The sequence below is a fragment of the Nothoprocta perdicaria genome, unplaced genomic scaffold (genome assembly GCF_003342845.1).
Source record: "Nothoprocta perdicaria isolate Ctin4 unplaced genomic scaffold, notPer1 scaffold_1, whole genome shotgun sequence".
NCBI classification, from domain to species: domain Eukaryota; kingdom Metazoa; phylum Chordata; class Aves; order Tinamiformes; family Tinamidae; genus Nothoprocta; species Nothoprocta perdicaria.
This window is the reverse complement of record NW_020454093.1, coordinates 9,458,272-9,483,282: the sequence shown is the minus strand read 5'-3', so window position 1 is coordinate 9,483,282 and position 25,011 is coordinate 9,458,272. Positions and strand designations below refer to the sequence as shown.

At 41.5% G+C, this 25,011-nt stretch overlaps 1 protein-coding gene and 1 long non-coding RNA gene across 2 annotated transcripts; one reads left to right on the top strand and one right to left on the bottom strand.

The window, feature by feature from the left end:
- Positions 1-1,718: 1,718 nt before the first annotated feature.
- LOC112945664 lies at positions 1,719-4,203 on the top strand. Its single transcript, XR_003249067.1, has 2 exons — positions 1,719-1,780; positions 4,032-4,203. It is a non-coding gene; the product is annotated as an uncharacterized LOC112945664 (long non-coding RNA).
- Positions 1,933-21,723, bottom strand: IL6ST (interleukin 6 signal transducer). Its single transcript, XM_026037295.1, has 15 exons — positions 21,642-21,723; positions 20,311-20,622; positions 18,695-18,827; positions 18,078-18,238; positions 17,734-17,885; positions 16,670-16,829; positions 13,794-13,876; positions 12,404-12,623; positions 11,115-11,291; positions 10,297-10,398; positions 9,617-9,763; positions 8,176-8,316; positions 6,810-6,906; positions 5,418-5,499; positions 1,933-4,656 (listed from the first exon to the last, which is right to left on the bottom strand). Exons 1-15 carry the CDS (start codon positions 21,706-21,708, stop codon positions 3,937-3,939), a joined length of 2,754 nt encoding a protein of 917 aa, XP_025893080.1. The 5' UTR covers positions 21,709-21,723; the 3' UTR covers positions 1,933-3,936.
- Between the last annotated feature and the right edge of the window lie 3,288 nt (positions 21,724-25,011).

Here is a 25,011-nt window from a genome sequence, read left to right as displayed (position 1 = left end):
GCTTATGCATTTAGAACCTGACCATACTGAAGCGCTATGGCCTGAGCGCTAAACTGGCGACTTTTTAAACTATAGCCCACCACAATCTGCGCTTTCATAACAGCACCATTCTCTGTTATAAATTGCTTCCAAATACCATAAAAATCAGTCTTGGAAGTTAAAATGCATATATGCATCTGCAGTAGCAACTGGGACAGCAGCTTAAAGAATTTTAATGTGTTTTTAAAAATGTACCTAACTGGTTAATTACAACAGCTGTTTCCTGTGGAAAACCAGCTGGTCTGTTTAGTCCTCTTTGGTGCAGATAGGTGGGCCTGTGCAAGTTGCCTTTGCTCCAGGGAAGTGTCCGCAGCCCCTGCGACTCCCTGGGATTTTGGCTCCTGCTGTGCAGGCTGGGCTAGGGCAGCACCAGCTCCTGGGCTGCTCCTCGAGTTAAGACCTGCTGTTAAGCTAAATTGAAATTACTGGGGCTGAACCAGGGGCTGGGTTGTAGTTCTCCAGGGTGAGCTGCACAGCCGGGGATGCCCTAAGCTGTCAGCGCGTGGTGGTGCTCGAGCCTTACAGCAGAAAGGCAAAACCTCCCCAGGGCCGCAGACTAGAGACAACTTCTGCCCCGGCTCTCCCTCTCCAAGGAGGAATAAAAGCAAAGCCYGTGGTCTGTCCTGGGCCAAGCATTCTGCAAATCTTAAATAGTATTTTGCTAGGCTGCTGTAGGGGCCTGCCTTGCCCACAGTGAAGTCGGTTGGAAGGTGTGTGTGTGGTTTTTTTTCTGCAGCCCTTTTCTGGGCTTTTTTTTTCTTGTGTGTGTGTGTGTCTGTGTGGTGGTGGTTTTTTTTTTTTTTTTTTTTTTTTTTGTGGTGTTGGTTTTTTTGTTCCCTCTAGGAACACTTCTTTTTACAAACAGAAAACTAACTAGCCAGGCTGCCCTTGAGAAGTTCCCTGTGTGCTAACACTGAGGAAAATACTCATCTGCATTAGCCACCCTTCCCTAGCACTGAACAGCAGTGTCCTAACTGTTCTTCCACCCCATCTGAAATAATCCAGTCTGGCTAATTAGGATGGGCATGAAAGTGTCAACACTGCAGTGTCATTTCATTTTAATGCCTTTATTTCTTAAAGTGCATCATAGTTAAATTAGAAAAGAGAAAAAAACCTTTCCCTTTGATTACAATGGCAGACAGGGCCAAGTTCAGCCAGTTGCAGGGCCTTGCTCCAATGCATCACATGATCACGTTCCCTTTAAAACCTCTGTGCAAGCGTTTGATACAATCAGCTGATGTTCCACATGAATTAAAACAAACAAAAAAMCCCCTACATGCTCTCATATTTTGGCACAGAGGTTGTGAACAAGCTGTCAAGGCTGTTTGTTTGTTGTATGGCTTCTGTAAGCTTTTMTCCAACAAGTGTTTCCTGTTCAGTCTTTACCCAGGTAAATACACAAGATCATAAGATAACTAACATATTTCTATCACCTATATGACAGAATTATTTCAAGAGTCTATTCTCATATAATCCTCTGCAATCATTACTGCTGATCTATACRCAATGAGCACTGCAATTGCAGAAGTGACATGGGTAAGAGCATCCTCTTAGCATGCTGCCTGATTTAGGAAATAGTCCAGGAATAACAGCACTTACCAATAACATGTTTTCCCTTTATCAGACAGGGCCAAAATCATCTTTAGCAGTGACTTCACCAGCGCAGCTGCTCTCACAAGTCAGTATCTGCAACCTGCATCGCAAGAGCTGTAGGTCTCTGAAGCAAGAGCAGCGGAAGCAGGTGGGTGTTGAGTTCACTGAGTCTCACAGAACGTGCTGGAGGGAGGCTGGGAGAGGGGCAGTGTCACCAAAGGGCTTGTGCAGGGACTGCTGGAGCCCACAAACATTCACAGATCTTTGACGAGGCCGTGTGTGGCTGCAGGAGAGTCCCAAGAAGCAGGCAGGTGGCTCAAATAAAGCTTATGGYTTATTGTGTGGGGTTTTACAGTCTTTAGGAAGCCTATACAGGGAAGACAGTCAGTCCCCTGCAAACTAACTACTATTAGTGTCAGACTGTGTTTGGTGTAAGGTTGCTCCTTGGACTTCTCAGAAAGGAAAAGGCACTTTTTCCAGGGCACTTCTGGCCAGGTAATTTATATTATATCCTACCTGCTGGGGGAGTGTTGAAATATGCTAAGGTGGAAGGAGGAGAAAAGGGGACCAACATACTCAGGAATGTTGTGACAATGTAGTTACATTAAGCATTTTAGGRAAAAAAGTGCCCTGATACTAAAGCTATTAAACTTGTTAATGAATRGGCTAGATGGAGAAAGGAATTACAAAATACTGAATAAAATGACATTATTAAAGATTGTTTTCTATATCTGTTTTGAATAGCAGCGACTTCCAGGGATAATCTTATAAAGTTACTCTACTGTCTAGTTTCTTTGTAACAGCAGAAACCACATGAACATTTATWTTTACATCAGTCCTTCAATGCAGGCTGGCATAAAAGGAACACGGGGAGTAAAAAGGACAGTGGCCCAGATCCTTCCTGGGCCTTCCAGCAAGTGTGTTTAGAACAGCAGCACCGCAGCTCACAGCACAAAATGTTCCAGCAAGTCTTAAATACACAGAGCTCTGCTGAGGAGGAATAAAGTCCTTGTTGTATTCTCACAACAAGGCACATAGTGTTCTTAATTGGGATTTTTTTTATAATGTCAGATTAGAAAGCTGACAAGACTAAGTTAACTTAATCTACAGGAGTACCACAAAACTTCATCAAAAGGGTTTTGGTTTTTATTTTTAAGAGCTAGCTGTTTCCTTAAACCCTTTTATAGACCATCTTCAAGAACTGTATCTTGAAAAAGATGCAAACTGCATGAACAGGAGGGAAGAGAGAAAAAATAAGACACACGCTTCAAGTTGAGGGTGTCGGGTACCTTCCCTGTGCCCAGGATCAATGCTTTGGTTTTTGCTAGTTCCAGTTCCAAGGTGGTCTTTGGGTGTCAGCAGTGAAGTTATGGCATAATAATCTTTGCAGTCGAGAAGGAAGGAAGTCACGTTCCCTCTCGTAAGCATTGTTAGAAAAAATATTAAAAAGTTACAGCTCATTGTTTGCCTCAAGTTGCAGATGGCATTAAATTGTCTCCATTTACGTGACCAAAGAGGTGCAGTGTAATTAGACAGTGATTTGGGTACAAATCTAAGTTTGAAAGTTAGAAATCCAGCTGAAAACAAAAATGAAGACTGCACTGGTGTGCGACAAGTTGCAAGGCACACTTCTAAGCCCAGTTATAGTTCATGTGCAYATATATCTTTACAGAGGCAGAATACTGATAACTACAGTAGCACTGAGCCAAGCAATTATGGCTTTTTTTTTCTGTTTGCACACTACCACATTTTCTCTTCCCTTTTCAAAGGTGGGATGAATGTATTTTGCACAATTTAGGAATTATGGCATTGGGCCAAACCAGAATTCACCAAGTCCATCAAGCTACTGAAAACTGCATGTTTTAGTTCATTTTTCCTGCATGAGAATACTAAACTTCAGGCCTTAGATTGGCATGAAGATGCTCCAAACAATAAAAGCTGTCTTTTTTTCACTGCTGCAAATCTTAAAGTATTTCTTCTAGGAGGTCTGTTGGCAGATGTGATTATTGAAACTTGCTTCTTTTCAGTTGTGTAGATCTGATGCAAGACACAGAAAAGCAAGGCAGCACAAAGGCTTGCTCAGCTATTCAGACAAGTAAGGTTTTATGTAGTGCATGAAGTAAGTCTCCAGTAGGGCTGGACTGTAACTTTTCCACAGAGACATAGTCCTTGCMTATTCTGTCAAATGACTCTTCAATATTTTTATCTGCATTCAGATAAAAAATATTTAGCTTAATTTATCAAGAACACAGGCGAAAGTGTGAACAGGCACTGGTAAAGGCCTAACGGAGCCAGTCTCTTCCCTCACTGAGGCACGTAGCCCCCTTGTCTCACAGTCTGCGGGAGGTAACTTTTGGGCATCTCCTCCACTGCTGCTGCATTTTCCTCTCCTGTTTCAGGTCTCGCAGTGCACGGTGCCTCAGTACCTGCCTGCAGAACCTCTGCCAGAGCAGCTTCTTCGGGGTTTATCTCCAGCCCCAGGGCCAAAAGCTGCACRTTCTGACCCGAGAGCTGCAGCTGCGCGAAGCCAACAAGATCCTCCTCGGCGGCAGGAGCAGCTTGCTGGGCTCTGTCCGAGCGCAGCCTGTCCGTGCTGSCTTCGTCCTGCCCGCGGCTTTGTTTGAAATACATCTGCCTGGGAGTGCCGCCGTCGGCCTCCTCCGCCCGCTCTTCGGAGTCGAGCAGCGGCTGCGTGGACTCGGACCTGGAGAAGACCTGCACGGCCGGCGTCTGGTCGCGGTAGCCGTTGAGCACCACGGTCGAATACTGCACCGTGCTGGAGGTGTTCTGGGCGGCGTCGCCTTCGTCGCTGTCCGAGACGCTCTGCCTGGGGGACGACATGCAGGAGGAGCCGCCGATGCCACTGCTGTGCCCCTCCGAGGTGCTCTTCTCCTTTTTAAGCAAGTCAAAGGGTTTCAGATCCTGCTCTGAGAAGGACTTCTTGTCGTCGGCTTCTATTTCGACAACGCTGACATCTGTAAAGCTGCCTTCTGGGTACATCTGCTCTTTGGAACTAATGTTATGCTGAAAGAAATAAATTGATTTTTCCAAAGAGGAAGGTTATTTGAAAATCAAGTACATCAATACCTCAGTTTCTATCCTGCAGCTGCTTTGAGATCCACCTATAAATTCCTTCCTTACAGAACCTGGCAGTATCTCTCAAGTTAGGATGYAGCTGCTCCAGCACAAAGTCTTACCCTAAAACCATAATTACCTGAGAGCTTTTTCCTAAGTTCAGCAGTTCTGAAATGCTCTGACCATAGCACCATTCTTGGTGCAGCACAGGCACATTCTGGATTGAAGTCCTACATAAATACTCTCCTTCCCCATAGCACAGTCAACATCAGGGCCCTTTGTAGAAGCTTCTTTCACAGGACCAGAAGAATTGCTGCYGCTTTCCTCAGCCACGAGCAACTCTGCAACTTTTCTCATTCATCACTTCACTGTCCAAACAAGTGGCTTTAAGGCTTTGAAAACAGGAGTCAAGAATTCTGTTAATCTAATCCTGATTCCATGTGACTGAATAAAAGAATTAGTATTTGAGCAASTTAAAGCCCAAAGTTAAAGCTGCTCTGTGCTGCCAGCCATAAATCCCTAATGCTGAATCTACTGCTGCAATCAAGTCTTCTACCCTTATCATACCCCTAATGCCCAGGAACTTAACATTCAGGCAGTTCCTTTTTTCCTGAAATCTCTGTCTATGCCGGAAGAGACAAGACTCCCACAGATCAGTTTATTTAAAACCTTACAGACTAAGATAGAGAATGCAGGAAGATGAATATTACCTTAGCTGAAACTTGAGGTGACCACTGAGCAATATTACTCTTGGATGGATCCGGAACATTAGGCCAGATATGTTTTTTAATTCTGTAGAGGATTAGAARTAGAATGGAGATAAAAGATGGACGCCTAACATTTCTGTGTTGGTAGCAAGTACTCAACAATGCAGGACACAGGGCCCTTAAAACTAATTTTTCAAGCATGAGACCATTTTTGCATTTCCAGATAGAAGCACCTGCAATTCCTGATCTTTGTAATAAGCTGTATTATTAAAACACAGCATTGAACCTGCACACATTAGCTGTATTCATATTATAGATGCAAACACACAGACGGGAAAGGATGGAGAGGTTTTCAACTGTGTAGAGTTCTAGAAGCTACAGAGCAGGTATCTGAAACAGAGACTAGGAGGCAAAGCAATACAGAAACACATTCCTACCACTTCAATACAACTGACTTCCTAAATACAGACACCCATCACAACTGTCATTAAACAGCCTTCACACAAAGCAGACTTGTGAAAAAATGTTTAAAGAAAAACTTCCTTTTTTTTTTTTTAAACCCAAAACTCCTAAATTTAAGAATGCAATAACTTAACATCAGCGTTTCTCTAGATCACATCTGAAGTACCCCAGCCAAACTTTTTTTTTTTCTTTGAAASAGGCTTATGGATCTGATCCTGCTCTCTGCTCCACAGACACCGTCCGCAGACAGACTCTGTCAGAGAAGCCKTAATGCGCTGCGAGACGGGCTGTGCAGCCCACTGAGAGCTCGTGTTGGCAGCAGCAGAAAGGTGAGAAGGAGAAGAGCATAAAGTGCTGCCTTCACTGCAAGGAAAAGGGGTCTGGACTACGAGAAGGGAGAGGTGCTGCTGTTGACCAGGGAAATATTTCAGCAGTAAAATCTTAGCTAAAGCTTAAGAGCTCTAGGGTAAAGGGCCCAGGAGAGGAGCAAGAGCAGCAAGTGTTTCCCCGCAGCTAATAAACATGCACAGAATTTGACAGAGGTTACGCAAGATAAAACATTTGCTGACATTTTTTCAGTTGCTAAACTTAAAAGTGTTTGCTAAAACATTAACCAGCTCAAATAGAGCTAGAGAAAACATTCTTTTGTGTAAAGATCTGCAGCATATGCAAACATTTGTAGCAAATGTAATCGTAATCAAAACAYAGCTAAAAGCAGGAGTTTGAGGGTTAATCATTAACAGTAGGGTAAGAAATAGAATTAGTACCACAGAAGCTCAGTTTCCCAGGGAGAGCATAGACATTATCACCAATTGATGCATGTGAGTTTTACCTTTCACTCCTGACTTRAGCACTGGGCATTTATTTGCTTACGCTGAATGAGGGCCATGTCTGTCGTGCCCCAAAATAAAAATATATTTCATTTATACTTACAAGTCACGTTTGTTAAAGCAAAACAAAACTCCAAGGAGTACGATCAGCAGAAATGCTAGGCACACGGGTACAACTATGGCTTCAATTTCTCCTTTCCCTGAAAAAATAAAAGGAAAAGAACAGTTATAGCTGCCTCTTCAGCATTCAGTAGGAATTGAAGGAACTCAGGAAGTGCTGCCACAGGACAGAGAGAATCTGGAAGACGCTACACCCACAGGCTTCAGCTCCAGAAGAGCCTTTTCACTCCGTGGAAAAGCCTGCTAAGAAAGGCATGAAAAGCCATGTCCAAACAACCTAGAGCATCAATACAAACAGCTGGTTGCTCTGGAGGCTTTAGTCATCATGTAGTCATCAGCAATTCTACAGTTTAGGCAGATATGACAGTACTATCTGTATGAATATATCCATGGTCCAGCTGGTTTAGTAGCCTACCAGTTGTCTCATCAAAGTGATGGTCAAATGACTATGGTAAGCCAAGCCACTAGTCACTCATCCACTTTCTTTGTGAAAATACCCACTGTTTGCAAACACTTCAGGCTGCATTATAGGGAAGAAAACATTACAACACGTTATGCACAGTTTTAAGTATTGTAAACCCTGCAGAATATTTATGGAAGAGCAAAGCTGTATAGAATAATAGCACAGTAAGTATGAATCTGTAATTGTGCTTTCCAAACCAGAGCTCTGCTCATTTTGTTACTCTTACCATTACAAAACAAAGCACTCTTTAAAGCTATATACATATTAAATGGATAAACTCTTCAAAATGAGTTTCTGTAATAATTGTAACATAAAATCTAGCGATGATGTAAATGGAAACAAAAAAAAAGAAAAGCCAAAGGAGAATTTTAATAATGTCTCATGCTGATCAGCACCAAGATGAGCAAGCCGAGATCCCAAGCACTTCTCTTTGCAGCTTCTCAAGACGTTCAGATGAGGGTAACAAAGACCAAGATGCGTTCAGACTAAAACAATGATTTTGGATCATTATCTTCCATCCTAGGGTCTTGAGGACTTGCGGGGGCAGGTGGGGGGCGGGTCAAAGGAGCTAAGAGGACAAGGGCAGTGAGTAAATCCTAACAACTACYGGATAAAAGACTAGTCAGTGTCAGCTCCTGGGGGTACACAAAGCAAACCAAAGCCCGAGGCCAAATGTTTGCAGCACAGGCACAATCCAGGAGCCCGGAAGAGGGCAGCAATGTCCCTTTTCCTAGGTTCCCTTTCAAGGCATTGCTTTCAACTGTGACAGCAGTGACTGAAATATCTTGTTAAATAACATCACTTTCTGCTCATATCAAGTCTTGCAATGAGCTTTGCTACACTGCTGCACCATTATCTCATATTTCTATTTTTGCCCCTCTCTTACCAAATTTTTGTGTAGTAAATGTAAAATCAGGACCACTCCTGCCTCCTTCATCTGTGTAGGCCATCATCCGCACAGTATACAGCGTGTCGCTGGCCAGAGAAGAGAGGGTGTATTCCGTCTTGGAAGGATCCACTGACACAGCTAAACACAGGAAAAAAAAAAAAGTTGTATCAGTTTTGTTTACAATTTATTAGATCTGCACGAATACAGCAGCACTCAGACACCACGACTTGAGAGGTGCAAAACACTTGCAAAGGAGTGTATGGCTGCAAGGAAAGTGCAACAGAAACAGCAAAGTTACAGCTTGTTCAAGGAGGGCCAAGATTTRTTTCTTTCTGTACAGGTATTTGAATCAACTGATTTAGTCTATCTTGATGAAACTCTACGTGTTAATTTTTAACTTTTTWAAAAAGTAGCTATAAACTGATACTAAAGCTGACAGTTTTTAAGATCTTCTAATTAATAAATAGAACACATGGTTATGTAGAAATTGAAGCTAGTGTAGCCRTAAGGGACTGGCCCATCTGCCTTAAGCAGACTTCAAAAAGAAAAGGAAAACATGAGCGCCATTTTAGTCCACCTTGTCTTTGCCCATCAAGTAAGAGAGTTAAGAGCTGAAACTGCCAAATTGCTCAAACTCTGCCAACATAGCCGAAAAGCGAGGGAGCAGCTTTGGGTGCTGTTCCCAAAGGCAAAGCAGGGAAGCGGGAGGTGCTGCGGAGGCAGGACGGTCCCGCTCTGCTGTCCTTTGCCATGGTGCCCAGCTGGGGCAAGAACTGACGYGCTCGCAGGGCGGCCGACACGGGACCCAAACCCACGGGACCCAAACCCACGTCGCTGACTTTGCGCCACAATCGCCCGGAACTYGCCAGAAGGTTCCAGAAGGAGCACCTTGTAGGGGTGACCAGAGCACAGTCAGGTAGTCCTTCCCTAAGGGTGGAGAAGCCGGAGTCCAGCACGGAGGAGTTGAGCTGGGATCGGGAGCAGCACCAGAGCAGCTCCTCTGGCAGCACCAGGAGGTGGGAGGATCCCTGTGTCCCTCACTGACACCGGGCTGAGGTAACACCTTGCTTATTAGAAGTCTATTTTTGCTTAAAAGTTTATCACAGAAATGACTTGCATCTATTTTAACCAGCTTGAATGGGCTGCTTTTATCTTGCTCTACTGCCATGTTATATTTAGGAAGAAAGGCAAGAGCAGCYGATTTGCACATCAACTTTCAGAAATAAAACTCAGTACCTTCTGCACAGACTCAATGATACGAATTATTAGGGGCCTTTCTGTTGGTCCAGTGCATGTCTGATGCAAGCCACACATCTCTGCCATCTGCTTTGTGTCAAACAGACTGTCAGTCTCACTGGAGTCTATTTCCTGAACACAGATTAAGAAGTAACCCTGAATATTCCAATGTATTACAAAGGAGTTCTCTACTTTCTGTTACCTGTTTCATTTCCATCAACAGTTTTATAGAGTATTGTGTAACTTCTGATAAATCCATTTTGCTCATCCACTGGAAGATGGTTCCACATCAAAACAGCTTCAGCTTTTCCTACTTTTTTTGTCTGAACAGTTGGTCCTTTTGAAGGACCTGTAATGGGAGATGAAAATTAGATTCTGTTAGGATCCTGTCCATAAGAGCAGCGTATTAATGAGCACTCAGTTATTACCTAAATTTTTCAGCAGAATAGCTGAAATTGAACAACAAAGCATTATTTTCAGTCAATATATCAACTCCAAAAATATTTCACATGAAAGATCTCTTGAAATATATGAAAAACAGTAATCAGCAGATCAAATGAAATTTTTCAATTCAGGTTAGTCAACCTTGACTTCAAACTTCAGACTTAATTAGTGTAGAAATACTCCTATACTGATAAAATATCAAGAATACAAAATTATGTGATGAAAGTTTTACAAATGAAARAGTCAGTTACAGACATCTGTTTAACCTCTAAATATGCTGGCAGAAGATGCGTAAATGGAGGGAATGAAATCAATTTGGACAAGTAACCCTCCCAAGCAGGCTCATTTCTCATTCTGTACTCCACAGCAAAGCACAGGCCTTATGATCTCGGCCAAGCAGGCCAGCTCCCGTGCTCGGGGAGGAGAGGAGGCACTTACGGTCCTGCTGCAGGTAGGCGGTCACGGAGCGCCCGCTTCCCTGGCCGTCGGCGTACAGCGGGTACACCGTGATCAGGTAGCGCTTGAAYGGCTTGATGTCCCCTGCAGGAGACATGGAAAAGGTGCTGGGTTGCCGAGGCAGTAGCTCTCATTTCCTTCATATCTACGGTTCTGAGTTCYGGCAGTTTTACTAGATGCCTTTAAACTTCAGTCGATTGACTATTTTTTTTTCCTAGAATTCACTGATACACTGTTGTAAGAAACTACCTAAAGGAATAATGAAGTAGTTCACTTTTAAAGTTTTAAAGGCAATAAGTAAACTTGGGAAGTCTTTGTTTTTCTAAGTTTTTCTTAAGTTAAGAAGCCTGCATCTGTCTGCAACATTGCAACTCCAAAAAACATACATTTGACATACTGACTATAATCTGTATGCTGATTATACTGATAAAAAGCTGAACAAGTYTTAACTGTTCAAAATGAAAGAGGGATCACAAGATATGATTTTAAAGAAACACTTTTCACCATCTCAAGAGTTCCTGAGATTAAAGGGAGATCAAAACCAAAACAAAGATAAAACACTGCCATTACATAACCTGAATTTCAAAATGCAAGAGTAGATGCAAGAATAGTTTTATATTTAGCAGAAACATACAGGCACTTCAGTGAACTCATGACCAGCTAAGAGGAGCCCTTAGCTCTACCCCAGCTGCCTGTCCACATCGAAATTCTAATCTGCAGCAGTGTGTTCTTCAATTTGAGAATATTCATTACTTTTTAAAGTGTTTTACAATGTATTTTTAAAATTACGAGTTAAATACCTTTTAAGTATGTTCCTTGAACATTCTCTGGTTCACTCTGCCATTCGATGACACAGTCCGAGCTGTTCGACACCAGGCACCACTCCACTATGTACCTGAGGACGGAGGTGTTGGGCGCAGTCCACCCTACCCACAGCTTGCCRTCTTTAGGGAGCGTCCTGATATTCTTCACAGGAGCTGAGATGAAACAAAATAGGAAAATATTAAATGCTGACAGGTCTTCAATCCTATTTTCAGTAGGTATTTTGCTAAATGTAGATACTTAGTGATTTTTTGAAATTTGGACATTTGCTTTGTCAGAAATCCAAATTAAGCAGTATTAGGCTATCTAAAAACTGAAAAGTGCACTCATTTTCTCTGTTCTCTAATACTGTAAGTATTCTTATGGCACAGTACACAGATACGACATTCCTTCTGACAGAATGGRTCTATTTCAGATCTTCAGACGGTTCTGAATTCACATTCTGATCCTCAACTCATGTACCTGACCAAATTCATCTGGCTGCAGTGCTGCTCTATGAAGCACAGCAGATACTGACACTCTTAATAAACTGATGGAGCAGTTTTAGAAGCTGTAGCTCTCTCAGCTGTTACACTAAAAGCAGCAGATCCGGCAGGACTCTTGTACTTTGCTGCTTTAGCGTTTGGAATGTCTAAAGGGAGGCTGTATTCATCAGATGTCAGAAACAGGGAGTAATCAGCCTGTAGCTACTGCTACACACCAGTGTGGCACACAGGCAGCGCATGGGACACACTAGGGCAAGCTCCAACACCCAACGTCTAGGGAACCTGTGGAAACAGAGGCCAAGCGGCCTCTAGGACTGGGAATGGTCAGAGTGGCACAAGACAGGAAAGGCAAAGAAAAGCTTGGAAGAAAACAGAAAAGGACGAAGAAGAGCAACAGGTATCTAAGTAAAGGATGCCTCCCTCAACACCCACCGTTTTTAAAAAGGAAAACCAAAATGCCTGCCACATTAAATAAGGTCTTCCAGGAGGCTGCTACAGCAATGCTACGCTATTAAAAAATTGATAGGGAATTGCTCTAAGGATCAAAATCCAGCAAAATAACAGAGCTTTATKGCAGAGCTTCAGGCAGACCTGTGATTAACTAAACCTGCACATTTATACAAATGATAGCATAATTGTAATGATTAAAAACAGCGACACATTCAATGCTTCTGTACCTATGTGTCCCTATAAAAGGTAGTATTTAGCAACGCTCTGAAGATTTCTGATGTTTCAAATGCATCTGCCTCATATGTGCTAAGAGAGACTGCTAGGAAGCTCACCTTTGGAATTCCTTGCAGGGATGAGCAGAACGGACGGAGGGGACGCGCCGGCTCTGTTGCGGGCGACCACGGTCACCTCGTAGGTGCCGTTGGGCAGCTTTAGGGTGAGGCTGGTGCTGTTCACGCTGTGCTGCTCCGGGGGCCGGGCGCCCGGCGGCCGCGCTCGCACAGCCACCTCGTACCGCAGGATGACCCCATTGGTGTCAGGGGGCTCCAGCGCCTGTTAAGAGACATAGGGAGGCCGACAGCTGCTAACATCACTTACCCTCTAGTATCTTTGAAGCTTTGTTTAAATGCCTGGCAATGGAGCAAGTTAAATGGATAGAAGAGCTGCATGCTTGAGAAAAGTGCAAACAAATTCAGAGTTCGTTTCTGTAAAGCAGTAATTTCCAAAACTGTTTCTTTTTAAAATTCTTCTCTTTGCTCACAGTCCCATACAGTAATCTAATACAGGCTCTCTGTCAAGATGGCAACAAATGTGTGGATGAAACGTGCATTTGGTCTGCCTCCAAGGCACAAGGGTATAAAATAAATCTCAGGTTATAATCTGGGTTGCATCTGAACATAAAACAGCAGGAATACTTTTCTTTTACTAAAAAAACACCAAAATAACAAAAAAAGTGTTTATTATTTCTAACACTATTAGCTTTCAGGTAATTGAGAGAAAAACATTGGAAAAGCTAAACTGGGCAGTTTACAAAAAGCCAAGTTTGCTGAGCTAATTAGTTGGCACCAGAGGCCAAGTTGGTTAATAATTTTGGAAGTAGCACGGGGGATATATGAGGTAGAGCAGAACACCCTGCAGTAGCAACATGTGGGTAACTTCCCCCAAGACACCAAGAGTGGGGGGGAATTGACATCTAGGTCAAATCTGACCCAAGAACACAGGAGATGGGACTGACCATCGTGGATTTCAGTTTCACGACCTTATGCTAAGTTGCCAGCTATGTGCAAAGAACTATTACATGCAAAAGTACAATGTTGTATTTAATAAATCTAGACTCTGGCACATCTTTAGGCTTAGGGAATAGCTAGAGCATCACTGTCCAATGTTAAAAAAAAAGCTGCTGGTACAGCAGAAAGTTTAACATGAAAGTTTACTTTGTTCAAGTGAAAACTTCTAAGTCCCTAAGCTACTAAAAGAGTAGATAAGGAATTAGAGAGTGYTAAAGCAGATTCTGCATACTCTGGTGCACAGATGAGTGCCAATTAACTGATGGCATTTGTATCTAAAACTTCTTATAACAGATCGTTATGGAAATTAAAGTTACTTCTATTATCAGTAAAAACCTGTATCACCCCAGCTAACTCCTCCAGCTTGCTGTTAAGTTTTCTTCCACTTGAAATCACAGGTAAATCAACACTCAAATCCAGCAAGTTATTGCCTTACCTTCCACACCAGGTGCACTGTCCAGAAAGCCGGTGAGCGAGAAGCATCAATGATCCTCCACAGGGCTGGCCCTTTCGATGGTTCTAAGGAAAGAAGAGAAATATTTGTCCTCAGTTTGCTTCAGTTCATCACTTCACTACCACTTGCTTCTTGCCCCCTTTTCAAGAGCTTTTACAAATCGTCTCCTTATTTCCTTGCAAGCCTCACGATGTAAACGCAAGTGTGTTTGGTATGTTAGGAAGAAAAACTTCATGGAGCGGTTTCCTGAAGGGAGAGGCAAAACACCAGCACAACGCTAAGTGCAGTGATAATTGAAGTTACCACGCGAGCATTCGCAGTGATGTGAATTTGGTCCTGTCTTTTGTACAGGCCAGTACAGTAGAAGGCAGGAGCACGGTATCTTGAGCAGTCTGTATCCAYGGGCACTTCTGTGTGCTGCACCCCACCCATCGGCAGCAAAGCAGCTGAAAAGGGAAGCGCAGAAGGGTCCATTACAGCTCTCTCTGGCCCTAAGGCCTTGGTTCTCCATATACCATAACCTAGACAAGAATGCAGAACTGCAGCATTTTATGCAATACTGTAATACTTCTTGGTGGCAGTACTTTTAAAAGGTTTCCACTGTAAAATTAATGTAATTGAAAGGCAGAATGAATCAATCTATTATATTGCACAGAGCAGGAGTTACCTATCCTTGGAGGAAGCACTAGCTGTGCTAGAGAGATCTAAAGACACAGTTGCAACAATGATCTTGCTCAACTTGTCTGTRGTTTTTCCAGGAATTGTTTTACTACATTTTTAATATTAATAATTTATTTAGGTACATTTCCTAATGCACTTAAAGCTCAATTCTACTGTAACACTGAAGAGTTTTTGAAGTTTTACCCCCCCAAAAAAGGAAAGACAGGTCTTAAAGAACAGAACAGTCAAGAGTTCAGTTTTGTAAACTGATTATAAGAGCAGGAACAAGCAGACATTGGGCTCAATCTTCACAATAGACAGCTGTGTTATAAAAAGAAACGACAACTTTTTTTATACAGCTTTGCCAGGGACATTTAATCAGGTAAAGGAGGGTACCAGGCCTTGAAAATTGTTCCTCAAACTCGGRAGGGGAAGTTACACCACTGCATTTATTTTCAAGTCACTTCATTTATTATATCAACAACGCTAACAAATCAGCGAGCAGGGCAGGAAGAGTGAAAAAGCCTATTATTTTTTAATCTTTATTTATGCTTATTTTTAGTAAAAACCAGATAATAGTCATATTTACTGCATTTCACAAGACCTAGTGTCATGGCCCAGCTGCCTACAACACACTGAATTTGTTTGTTCTATGGCTTTAGTGACAAGCAAATACAGTATTCAGGGCTATTTTGATGGTGGTGGAGACTCAGATTCACAAGGCTACCACTCTTAAGCATCTGTTAATGATGCTAAATCATTTTCATTTCATTCACAAAAGGGGTTATTCAGAGTGGTGGCAAGAGGAAAGCAGACCACAGAAAGACCAAGTTATACACTGACATGGGGGCATCAATAAGGAAATYAGAGCTTGGATTCTATGTACAGTGACAAACTTTTTCAGCAAGTGACATGTTACAGAGTTAAAGACCTTAGCAAAAGGCCTCAAGGGCAGTACCAGGCTCACTGCTCCAGGGGCTGGACACTTGAGTGGAAGGGGCCAGTGTCATCAGCACTAACTGAAGCATTACAAGGAGTCAGAGGGCTGGCTGGGTTGGTACAAGGAGCTGGGGACATGATGGCAGTTTAACAAGGCAGCAGATCCACTTAAGGAAGCAGGAAAAAACAACTCTTGACTAACAAAGTCTCTTCAGTATTTCTTTCCCCCCACCCAGGTCAAAGCTTACTAAAAGTTAGTGCTTTGCCAAAGCCTAATTATCACATTTAGCTAAGTTAATTAAAATATTGGCTTAATATTGTGATGAAATTATGTATATGCCTTTTGGAAAGTGTTTTTGTACACAAGCAATGATCTAAAGTTAAAACTGGAGTCTTCCTCACTAAATCATGATACAATTCCCTACTCTACCGCATCAAGAGAAAGGATGATGAAGGCCCAGAACTGCAAGGTTACAATGACTGAGTCACCAGTGAGGAAAACTGAAAGGCAGGAGTAGTTTATTTGCAGATAAAACTGTTTTCTGCATATAGGTTTAATCTTGCTTAAAATAAACAGGTCATTACATAGCATTCCTTCTTTCTTGCTCTCCCCTATTAGTAAAGAATATTAATACTCATATTACTCTATCCCCAGTAATCAAGGGTAAGTGGATGCAAGAGTGTAAGACAAGGCTACAGTGACACTGTGGCAAGAAAATGCCACAGATGCAAAGTTTCTCAGGAAAGATGTTGAGCAGAACAGAATAGTCTTACTTGTATTTTTGGAGAACAAGGAGCTGTACATCCAATATGTATGTTTTATTTCTTTATTTAGTTTGGCAAGAGGATTATGTACACCATGACTGGACTCTTGTAGCCCATGTTTACTCATAGCTGTTCTTTTGTGACTTTCTAGCACTCTTCTACCCTTCTGAAGTTAGGAAATAAGTGGTTGTTCATCAAAAATTTTCATACAAACAGCATAACTTCTATAACAGAACAAATTCAGAATCCCTCATCCCTCCATCATCCCCCAAAGGGGAGTACACAGAGACAAAACCATTTTCTCTTGAGAACATGGGTTCTCGTTAAAGTTATTCTCATGCTCTTCGAAAGGCCTGGCTGAAATGCAGTTGAGGAGAGGCCTCGTTGCATGAATAAACAAACAGCTCAAAAATACAGAATATCAGATGGCTTTTGGCAAGCTGATAAACACTTGCAGTTTAACAACTAGCCTCCTATTTTCATGCCWTACTTACTATCTTCGGTTGTCATTCCAGTCTTTTCTTCACTCCAGTCACTCCAATAGCCCACTCCATCTTCCTTCATGCACCGAATTGAGAAGACATATTCGGTGTAAGGCCTGAGACTCTGAACACTGAAGGAAGTTCTTGGTGAGGCCGTATCTTCAGGAGGGATCTGAAAGAGAAGGAAGGTGTTTTAGAGGCAATGACCAAGCATTGTAAAGGCTGAGTTCTATGTTACTATAGCTCTCACAAGACAGTTTCTTACCAAGAAGAGATTTAGACCCTAAACACAAACACACACTTGACAGATTCGGTGCCTCAATTTCTTCATCCTATTTCCAAAAGGCTTAATTCAACCATCAGTTTGACAAGAAAGTAATCATAGCTGTGTGTTTAGTTACCAGGTGCAATACAAAACAAATAACTTAGAAGAGGTAAACAGCTATCTCTGGGCAACCTTTATATATTCATTTCAGTTTTCATTTTCAATCAGTTTATGCTAAACAGATTATTGTATAAAGTTTCTTCCTCCCTACATAACTCTTCCACATTATGTTTCAGGGCTTTTTTGTGTATCTGCTAGGCTACCAACTGCAAATAAGGCTAGATTGCCAAGCCTATGCTAGAAGCCTCATATCAATCTAGGATAGTGGCTAAAGGACAGTGACATAAAAACAAGAAAATTTAGACAATTCTTGATATTATATGTATATATATTACAATGCACTATAGTTAAAGAATATGCTCAAGATACTGTAAGCCTTGCAGCCTTGCACCTTGAAGCACATGCAGAACAATCCATGTGAATGTTCTGCAAGTTCAAAAGCACATCCCAGGACTGCAGTGTTTGCCAAGTGGATTTTAAGTAGTTTTGCACATCCTTCAGCATGACAGGGGGGAAAAAACTGATTAGTCCACCCCCAAAATATAATAAAAGGCAAAATCACCATTGGAAAGCTCACCTAGACCCCAGCCTTCAGGATAAGCCAGGCAGACTATCTTGGGAGCAGAACACAAAACTCCCACTTGTGCTGCAGTTCAGCAGCTTGATTCTGACACAACGATACTAGCATTACCTGCATCCAGTCTGTTTCACCAATAATCYTATAGCGAATATTGAATTTCAGTTTCATCACAGCTGCTGAAATTCRGTTCTCCCAGGAAAGTTTCAGAACGCTAGGCAATATTCCTGAATTGACAGACAGGTTATGTGGAGACAGGGGTTTCACTAGAAGAGAAAAAAAAATGTAGAGTCAATTGTAGAACACCGCTGTTTCTTCACTGTTATACCTCTATCATTGTAGGTACCCAATTTATATATCAATAATAGTGAATAACAATTAGTGCATATTAGTGAATAATGGTGAACGACAAATAATATTCTGGTTCATCAATACACATAAAGACAAACTTATGTTACCTATCTCAATGGGATCAAAAACAAGACGATCAGATTCTGCCTTGCCAAGAGCATTTGCAGCTTCTACCCAGACCTCCAGGTTAACAAAGAACTGAACATCAGTGATGGTGCAAGAGTTGTTGGCATCTTTTGGTATGCAGTCCGGAAAATCTTCTCGTGGCCTGAACAAAGGAGAAACAGGGTATCARGCAGGAAGTGCCAAGAAAAACAGTAGCTTAAAGTCCACAAATTGGTACCTGTAACCATGAACAATATGACTAATAGCTAACTTTAAAGCACAGCTATGCATCCCAACAGGTACTCCACTTTTCAACGGCATATTTTTCCCAAAACAGTGTTACATTTACTACACTTTTTATTCATCATCTCCTGTTGCACCAACAGCACAGAGACAGTTTTAAGGGCATTAAAAACTAATGCTAAGCCAGCTTCCTTTTAAATCTACCAAGGCYTCTACTATGCTCTGGTTTTATCAAAATACTTGGAAAGAGTGCTGCCTATTCCTCCTTCAACCACAAGGGACCATCTGAAAAGTCTGAAAGAAATATTTGCCTCCCTGTGGAAAGGGACACACACACACTCCCTGTGTTCTATACAGACTTTATAGAGCTACTTACCACCTGTATTTCAACCTAAACTGAGTGTCTAGGAATGTATGCCTTCCAGGGTTCCAGGTACAAGTCATAGGATATGTAAGTTTTGACACCTGATGAACAATGCAGCTTAAGTTTCTGGGCTTCTCCGGAGGCACTGTATGGAAAAAGTTAGTAAGGACAGTCCATAAACATATAAGAAATACTCAAGATAATCCATGAACATTTCAAAGCCATAAGAATCACTATTAGAGCAATTTCAGCAGATATCAGAAACTTTCTCTATCAACATATAAATAGCAAATACCTATACACATAGGTATATACATTTAAATGACTTTTTAAAGCAGAACGTAAAAAGCACTAGAGAGTGTCCAGTGATAGAAGTCAAGGCATTAATCAGGTGTTTGAGAAACAGCAGGTGATAAAGGCAACAAGCAGCTGAATAAGAAACAGCAGAAACACCTCTCATTCTTAAAGCAGAAAAAAGGTAAGAGCCCTTTCTAATCTATAGTACTAATTTAATTCTAATCTATAGTACTAATTTAATAATGCAGGAAAAGGTTAGTGTAATATGTATCTAAATATACTGGCTCTACTAATAACCTGAGGTGGGGTGAGTTACAGGTCTCTTTTCCCCCAGCTGCAGGGGCAGACACTTCAATCCCCCCACCCCAGTTACCTGTAAGATGTTCTCCAGAGAGCAGCCAAATTACCTTTTTTGCTTACAGTTTTTCACTTATAATTCAAGTTGTAAAATGCAATGACAACACTGAGTTTGTTCCTACCATTTCGAATATCTACCACAGAGTACATATGGTTGTACCAATTTTTCTATTTCACAGTAGAACTATATTAAAATGTGAATTTAAGGCTACCTATTGCATACCGATTGTGACAGCTGAAAGTGTTTTAATGCTGGCAAAAGGTGTAAAGTTGATTAGTATTTCACACCCTATAAAGGACACCTATGAACATATTTATTTTATATACTGTTGCCAACTCACTCAGCAGTAGACTGCCTTTTCCCCCCCCAACTATCTCAATCTTTTATCAAACAGCAAATGCTAAGAACTATGCAAGTTATGTAGTGCTCAAACAGGAAAAGTTTAAAATTACTTTAAAATACTGTCTAAGGTATAGAAGTAGAACAATTCAGAGTGCTGTAGTTTTAAGGCAGCTCGCTTCTGATTCAGTATTACTGATGGCCTGTATATATCTTCCTCAGATGAGGGGAAAAGAAGTTTACAGGGGTGTTGTAGAAAAAGCTTTCATGATTCTTTCTTTGCATACAACCTGTAAATAAGGAAAATTTGGTTTCTTTCCTTGAATGTTTTAATGTTCCTTCCAAAATCTAGTCTTCTTGCTACAATCTATTTCCATATATGAAATAAGCCTTGGTATTTTCTGTACTTTTTTAAAAAACTTTTTTTTTTCTGGTATATTTACTAGCTTTGAATACACACAGTTTGATTCAGTTTCCTGCACTGATTTGGGAGACTGAGATTCAARCAGAAAAAAAAAATTCTCAGTATACATTTATTTACATAGTGATTTACATTTACAGGTGATTTTTTTTCCCACCTAGAAGTTAGTCTTTTGGACAAAAATAAAAGGCAATCCAAGGAAAAGGTACTTACAGCCTAATGTAACAGTGATTCCATAGATGTTCTGCTCAATCTGTCCATCTGCCAAAATGTTGCACGTCAGAGGAGTAGCAAGTGAAGAAGTGTCATTAAATGTGACACTGGAGACCGTCCTGTTTATTTCACGGTATTGTTCTTTAGGTACCAGTCTATTTTTAATTTTCCAGATAATTTGATTGGCATATATATTGCCAAAGTCCAGACAACTCTCGTTGAGGATGCACAGTGCTGTGAAGTTGGACCCGAGGGCCAGCACAGGAGACTCCGGGATGATGTGGCCACATGACTGTACAAGTCCACCTGAAACTGAAGAAAAATGTTGCCATTCTTCTTTTGAATATAAAAGCTAATAATCAATACTCTGGATCAACATTACTTCTAGATTAAAAGTCTTGCAAAGCAGGAAATTAACTGAGTTACCTGGTAGGTGCAAGAGTGAAATGCATTAGTGAATCACCCAGTGCAGATTAAAAGGGCAAAAATCAATGCAGTTTTCCCTTGACTTTGCCAGAATATTTTAACAAGCAAGGGGTAAAGAAAGAGGAAAGAAAAAGTCACAAGGGTTCTTCGCTACAGAGTGTGAAAAAGAATCCAGGATTAATTGTTTGGATGAAGGTAACATATCTGGGATTACTATTACATTTATATTCTCCTCAGCAGAAAAAAATCTCTTTTGAGCATCAAAAAAGAACAAATATGCACTTCTGCTGGTTAGTTAACAAATCACACACTAACAATTAAATATTTGCATCATCCATTCTGAAAGCTTCAGTCTGTCTGCTCTGAGAGTACTAGGGAATCAAAGTGAAAGCTCCACGTTCGCTAGCACTATTCTCTTTTTAATGAAATTTCAACAAAACCAATTTCAAAGTGTAAATGTACTTGTGTACCAACAGTTAGTGACAAGCTTTAAGGAATAGTGAGCTGACTGAGATACTGACTTGAATCCATAGCCATGCTAAGATTAGATTATCACTTGCTGCAAAATAAAAGTGGTCCAAACATTGAGTAGAGAGTCCACAACACAAGCTCATTAGTAGTGTACTGTCGTTTAGCTTGACCAAGAAAGGCTTTCACACAGAGACTTTGAACTTTGAGTATGCCAAATAYGGTATCACTTCAAGTTTGACTCCACAGGACCAAGTTTACCACTTTAATCTTTCAGAGTGACTAGTGCTAGCGATGCCAATGGGACCAGGGCAGCCTTCCACCTAAGTGAGCCATCTCCACTATCTCTTTATACAGACTACTCAAGATAACTATCACAATTTGATGCTTCATTTTCTTACCATTCTACAGGTCTCATATTTAGGCAGAAGTCTTACCTTCAATAGAGCAAAAATTCAAGAACAGATACAACCCATGGGCCACGAAGTTCCACCCAGAAAACATGCTGCACAGAATTCCTGCAACAGAAAGAAGCCATTTCAACTGTTTAAGCTACTGCTCTTAAAATCCCCAGCAAACTCAAGTTTGCACTGAAGCCCCTTCTGTAAGGGGCAGAAAAGTCACCACAAAATCCCATTGACAAGAGTAATTTAACATACATCCAGAAGTATGCTGCTTCATAATTCTTAWAACATGAATCATTGACTATCGGGAAGACACACATTATCTAATTCTTCAAAGTCTTGCAAGAGAATTTGCAATTCCTTAAAAGGTAGGAACAAAGAATACCACGTGTGAAAGGTTTTCTATGCTGCAGCAGAGCTCACTTATTTTCTCCTTTGAGAATTCTACAAGAGAGTTTGGAGACACTCAAGCACCACGAACAGCTTCCTTTCCAGGTGTGCTGAAGTCACAAAAGCTCCTCTGGATTTTTCAACTTGCATTTGTTAAGCAGCCCAAGATGACTAGAGGCAAAGCATCTTCATAAACCAGACATACTAGTGAACAGCTGTGACTCTCCTACAGCAGCCATAAAGCTAGTCCTACAAACAGGCTCTATGCCTAGAACTTCTAGCTAAAGACGATCCATAGAAGTTTTGCTTCTGTAGTTGCCTCTTGGAAGTCTCTTCACTGACCTCACAAACCTCCTTCTGAAGCTGCCACTCTGATAGAAAATGTTGGTCAAAAACCTGATGTTTAAAATAAGACAACTTTTGCTACATGCATAGTAAAATGAATGGCAAGTCACTAAGCTCAAGCTACTTCCACAATTTCCTTCTGAAAGCMAAAATTTATTAGCAACCATTTACTATTAGGAAAGTGAAAGGAAAAAAGGCAACTTAATGTCAGGCTATTTCACGTCATTATTTTTGTTTGGATGTAGTTTTTTTAAGATATTCAAGGCGGGAGTTTCACACAGATCCCTCAGTTAGAAGGGTCATCATTAAGTGCTGGTCTTGATTAAGTAAGAAGCTGCAAGGCCATCTCTGGGCACCGAGGTTCCCAGGCCGGGAGTTTTTACCCATCAAGCCGGGCAGCACAGTGCAACGGGCACTTCTCTTCACAGCAATGTGGGTATTACTGCCAAGCATCCTCTCTGCRCTGGATGGGACAGCCATTGGACTCTTTTAATGGCAAGGAATTTCAGACAAGTTACGGGCATACTGTAAGAGAACTAAACCAAATGAATTTTGCTTACTACAAATGGTAATGTCTTTCAGTATCTGAAACCTAAGTTCTCACCCATTCTTCTGCTTTTTCAAGTCCCAGTTGGTTTCACAGATTTGAATAACTTGGTGAATGAGCCCATTCTTTGTTGGTCAAGGTCTCGAGCACCAAGTGAAATTCATAAACAGAAAACTAGTTCTGTACCTTGACTAAGCATCAAGCACACACATTGCTTACTGCTAGAAGCTGGGAAAATATAAAACCTATGTCTGTTAGCAAGACTCATTAGGTTACTTCAGTTGTTTTTGCAGAAAGACCTAAATCTCCTGAGAATCCTGAAGTTAACTACAGGGGCAGAAAATAAATAGCTCCACTTATTGCCCACTAATTGCCCCAAATTCTTGAGAAGCAGCAGATGCAGCTTTCACGTTTGAGAAAATGTAGCAAAGAACTTCCAATTCAGCATTTTTCTCCTCACAGAAAAAGCCTTTAGTACTATGACTGGTGCCACATTAGCTTAGTGGACACAGCCATCACCTTAAATACTGCATCATTAGGAAACTGTTTTCCTTTTGGTAACAGCTTATTTCAGATTAAACAATATATCCCCAAAGCTACTCAAAATTCACGTTGAGTAGCTTTGAGTTAAAGTTATGTATGGCTCAGGTTAATCACACACGCAGAAAAGAATATATTTTGTGAATCACAGATACCTAACACTCAGAATGCAAGAAAAACCAACAGAACTCCCAACACATTGGTTTTGCTTAAGTGTCCCTGCTGCACAAGGTTTGGCATAAGAGRTAAAATAAAGCTCCATGTCTTTAAATTGATGCTACCTCTCTACTCCTCCACTCGGCTGGACTACACTGCAGTTCTTGGACATGTCAAAATTCTTCTGGAATCTACAGAGCAGAAGCTGAAGCCAAGCTCACTACTGCTCTGCACTTTGGGAAGCTGCCCATCTCTTCTGCAGGAGTAGAAAAATCCTCCACAATTTATAGTACTGTTTCACTGGACTTAACTCCTGAAGGGCCGAGAGAATTTAGAATCGAGCCCCAACTCCTGCACTGGAAGATTAGCTGAAAAAGCCCCGGCCCCCCGCAAGTGCGCACACAGTTGTGACCACAGCTCCCCRTTACAGCTCCCAGTTGGCAGGTCTTGGTCTTCAACCTGTTTTCAGGTATTTCACTCTCTCTGCTGCTCATCTAGTCAGTCATAAGACTGAAGCCACCRGTTTTGCACCATGAGGGAGGATACTTACAAGCTATTCTAGCGTGTGCTATTAAAAAATAGCAGTCATTAGTGACCCTGGCTTTTACAAGCCACCTCTTAACCAAAATTTATTTCTAGTACAGAAATAGTGTTATACAAAACACTTGCATGCATCTTGCCCAGATGAAAGTTATAGAAGAGGCAGGGGGTAACAGCTACCTGGAGGAGCAGGCACACTCCATCTTACAGAGTTTGCTGCTGAAGCCCATGTTTACTACTCGTGAGTAAATAAAAACCTGCAAGCCCCAGCAGCCCTGAACATAATGTGTCTCCAAGCTCCAAAGCTCATGCCCTCCTTCAAAAGGAGTGTTGCTAAATACCTGTTCACTGTCAACCAGTTCTTACATCAGGTAATCTGCAAGCCTAGACAGCAGAAAACTGAAGCAGTGCTTTCAACAGCTGGACGATACAGAAAAACCACCTTCCCTTTACACGGTGGTGCAGTTTACTTGATGTCTAACATGGAAATTCAACCCAAAGCTAAAATGAGGTGCAATAAATCACCTAGCTCAGAAGCTTAAACAAAAAATGYCACCCTTCCCCACTGCTAAAGTTCAGTTGCCGTGTTAGTGAAAGGTAGGGCTTATCTAAACCGCATAGCTGCTGTGCAGCACTAAGCAGGACAGTTTCTCTAGCTCCATCCCATTAGGTACAATGGGAAGCAAGGGGAAAAGGATAAAAAGCTACGGGCAGGAAAGAAGGGGAGGAGCCTGGTTAGAAGTTCCAGTTATTTTCAGAGTTCGGTCTGCCAAAGCAGCCGGGGTCAAAGTCTGCCAAAATGCTTCCCAACGCTAACAGTTTAGGACTACAACTGGKGACAGTCCCAGCCTCACAAAAGCTGAGTTATCTTGGAGAGGAATAAAC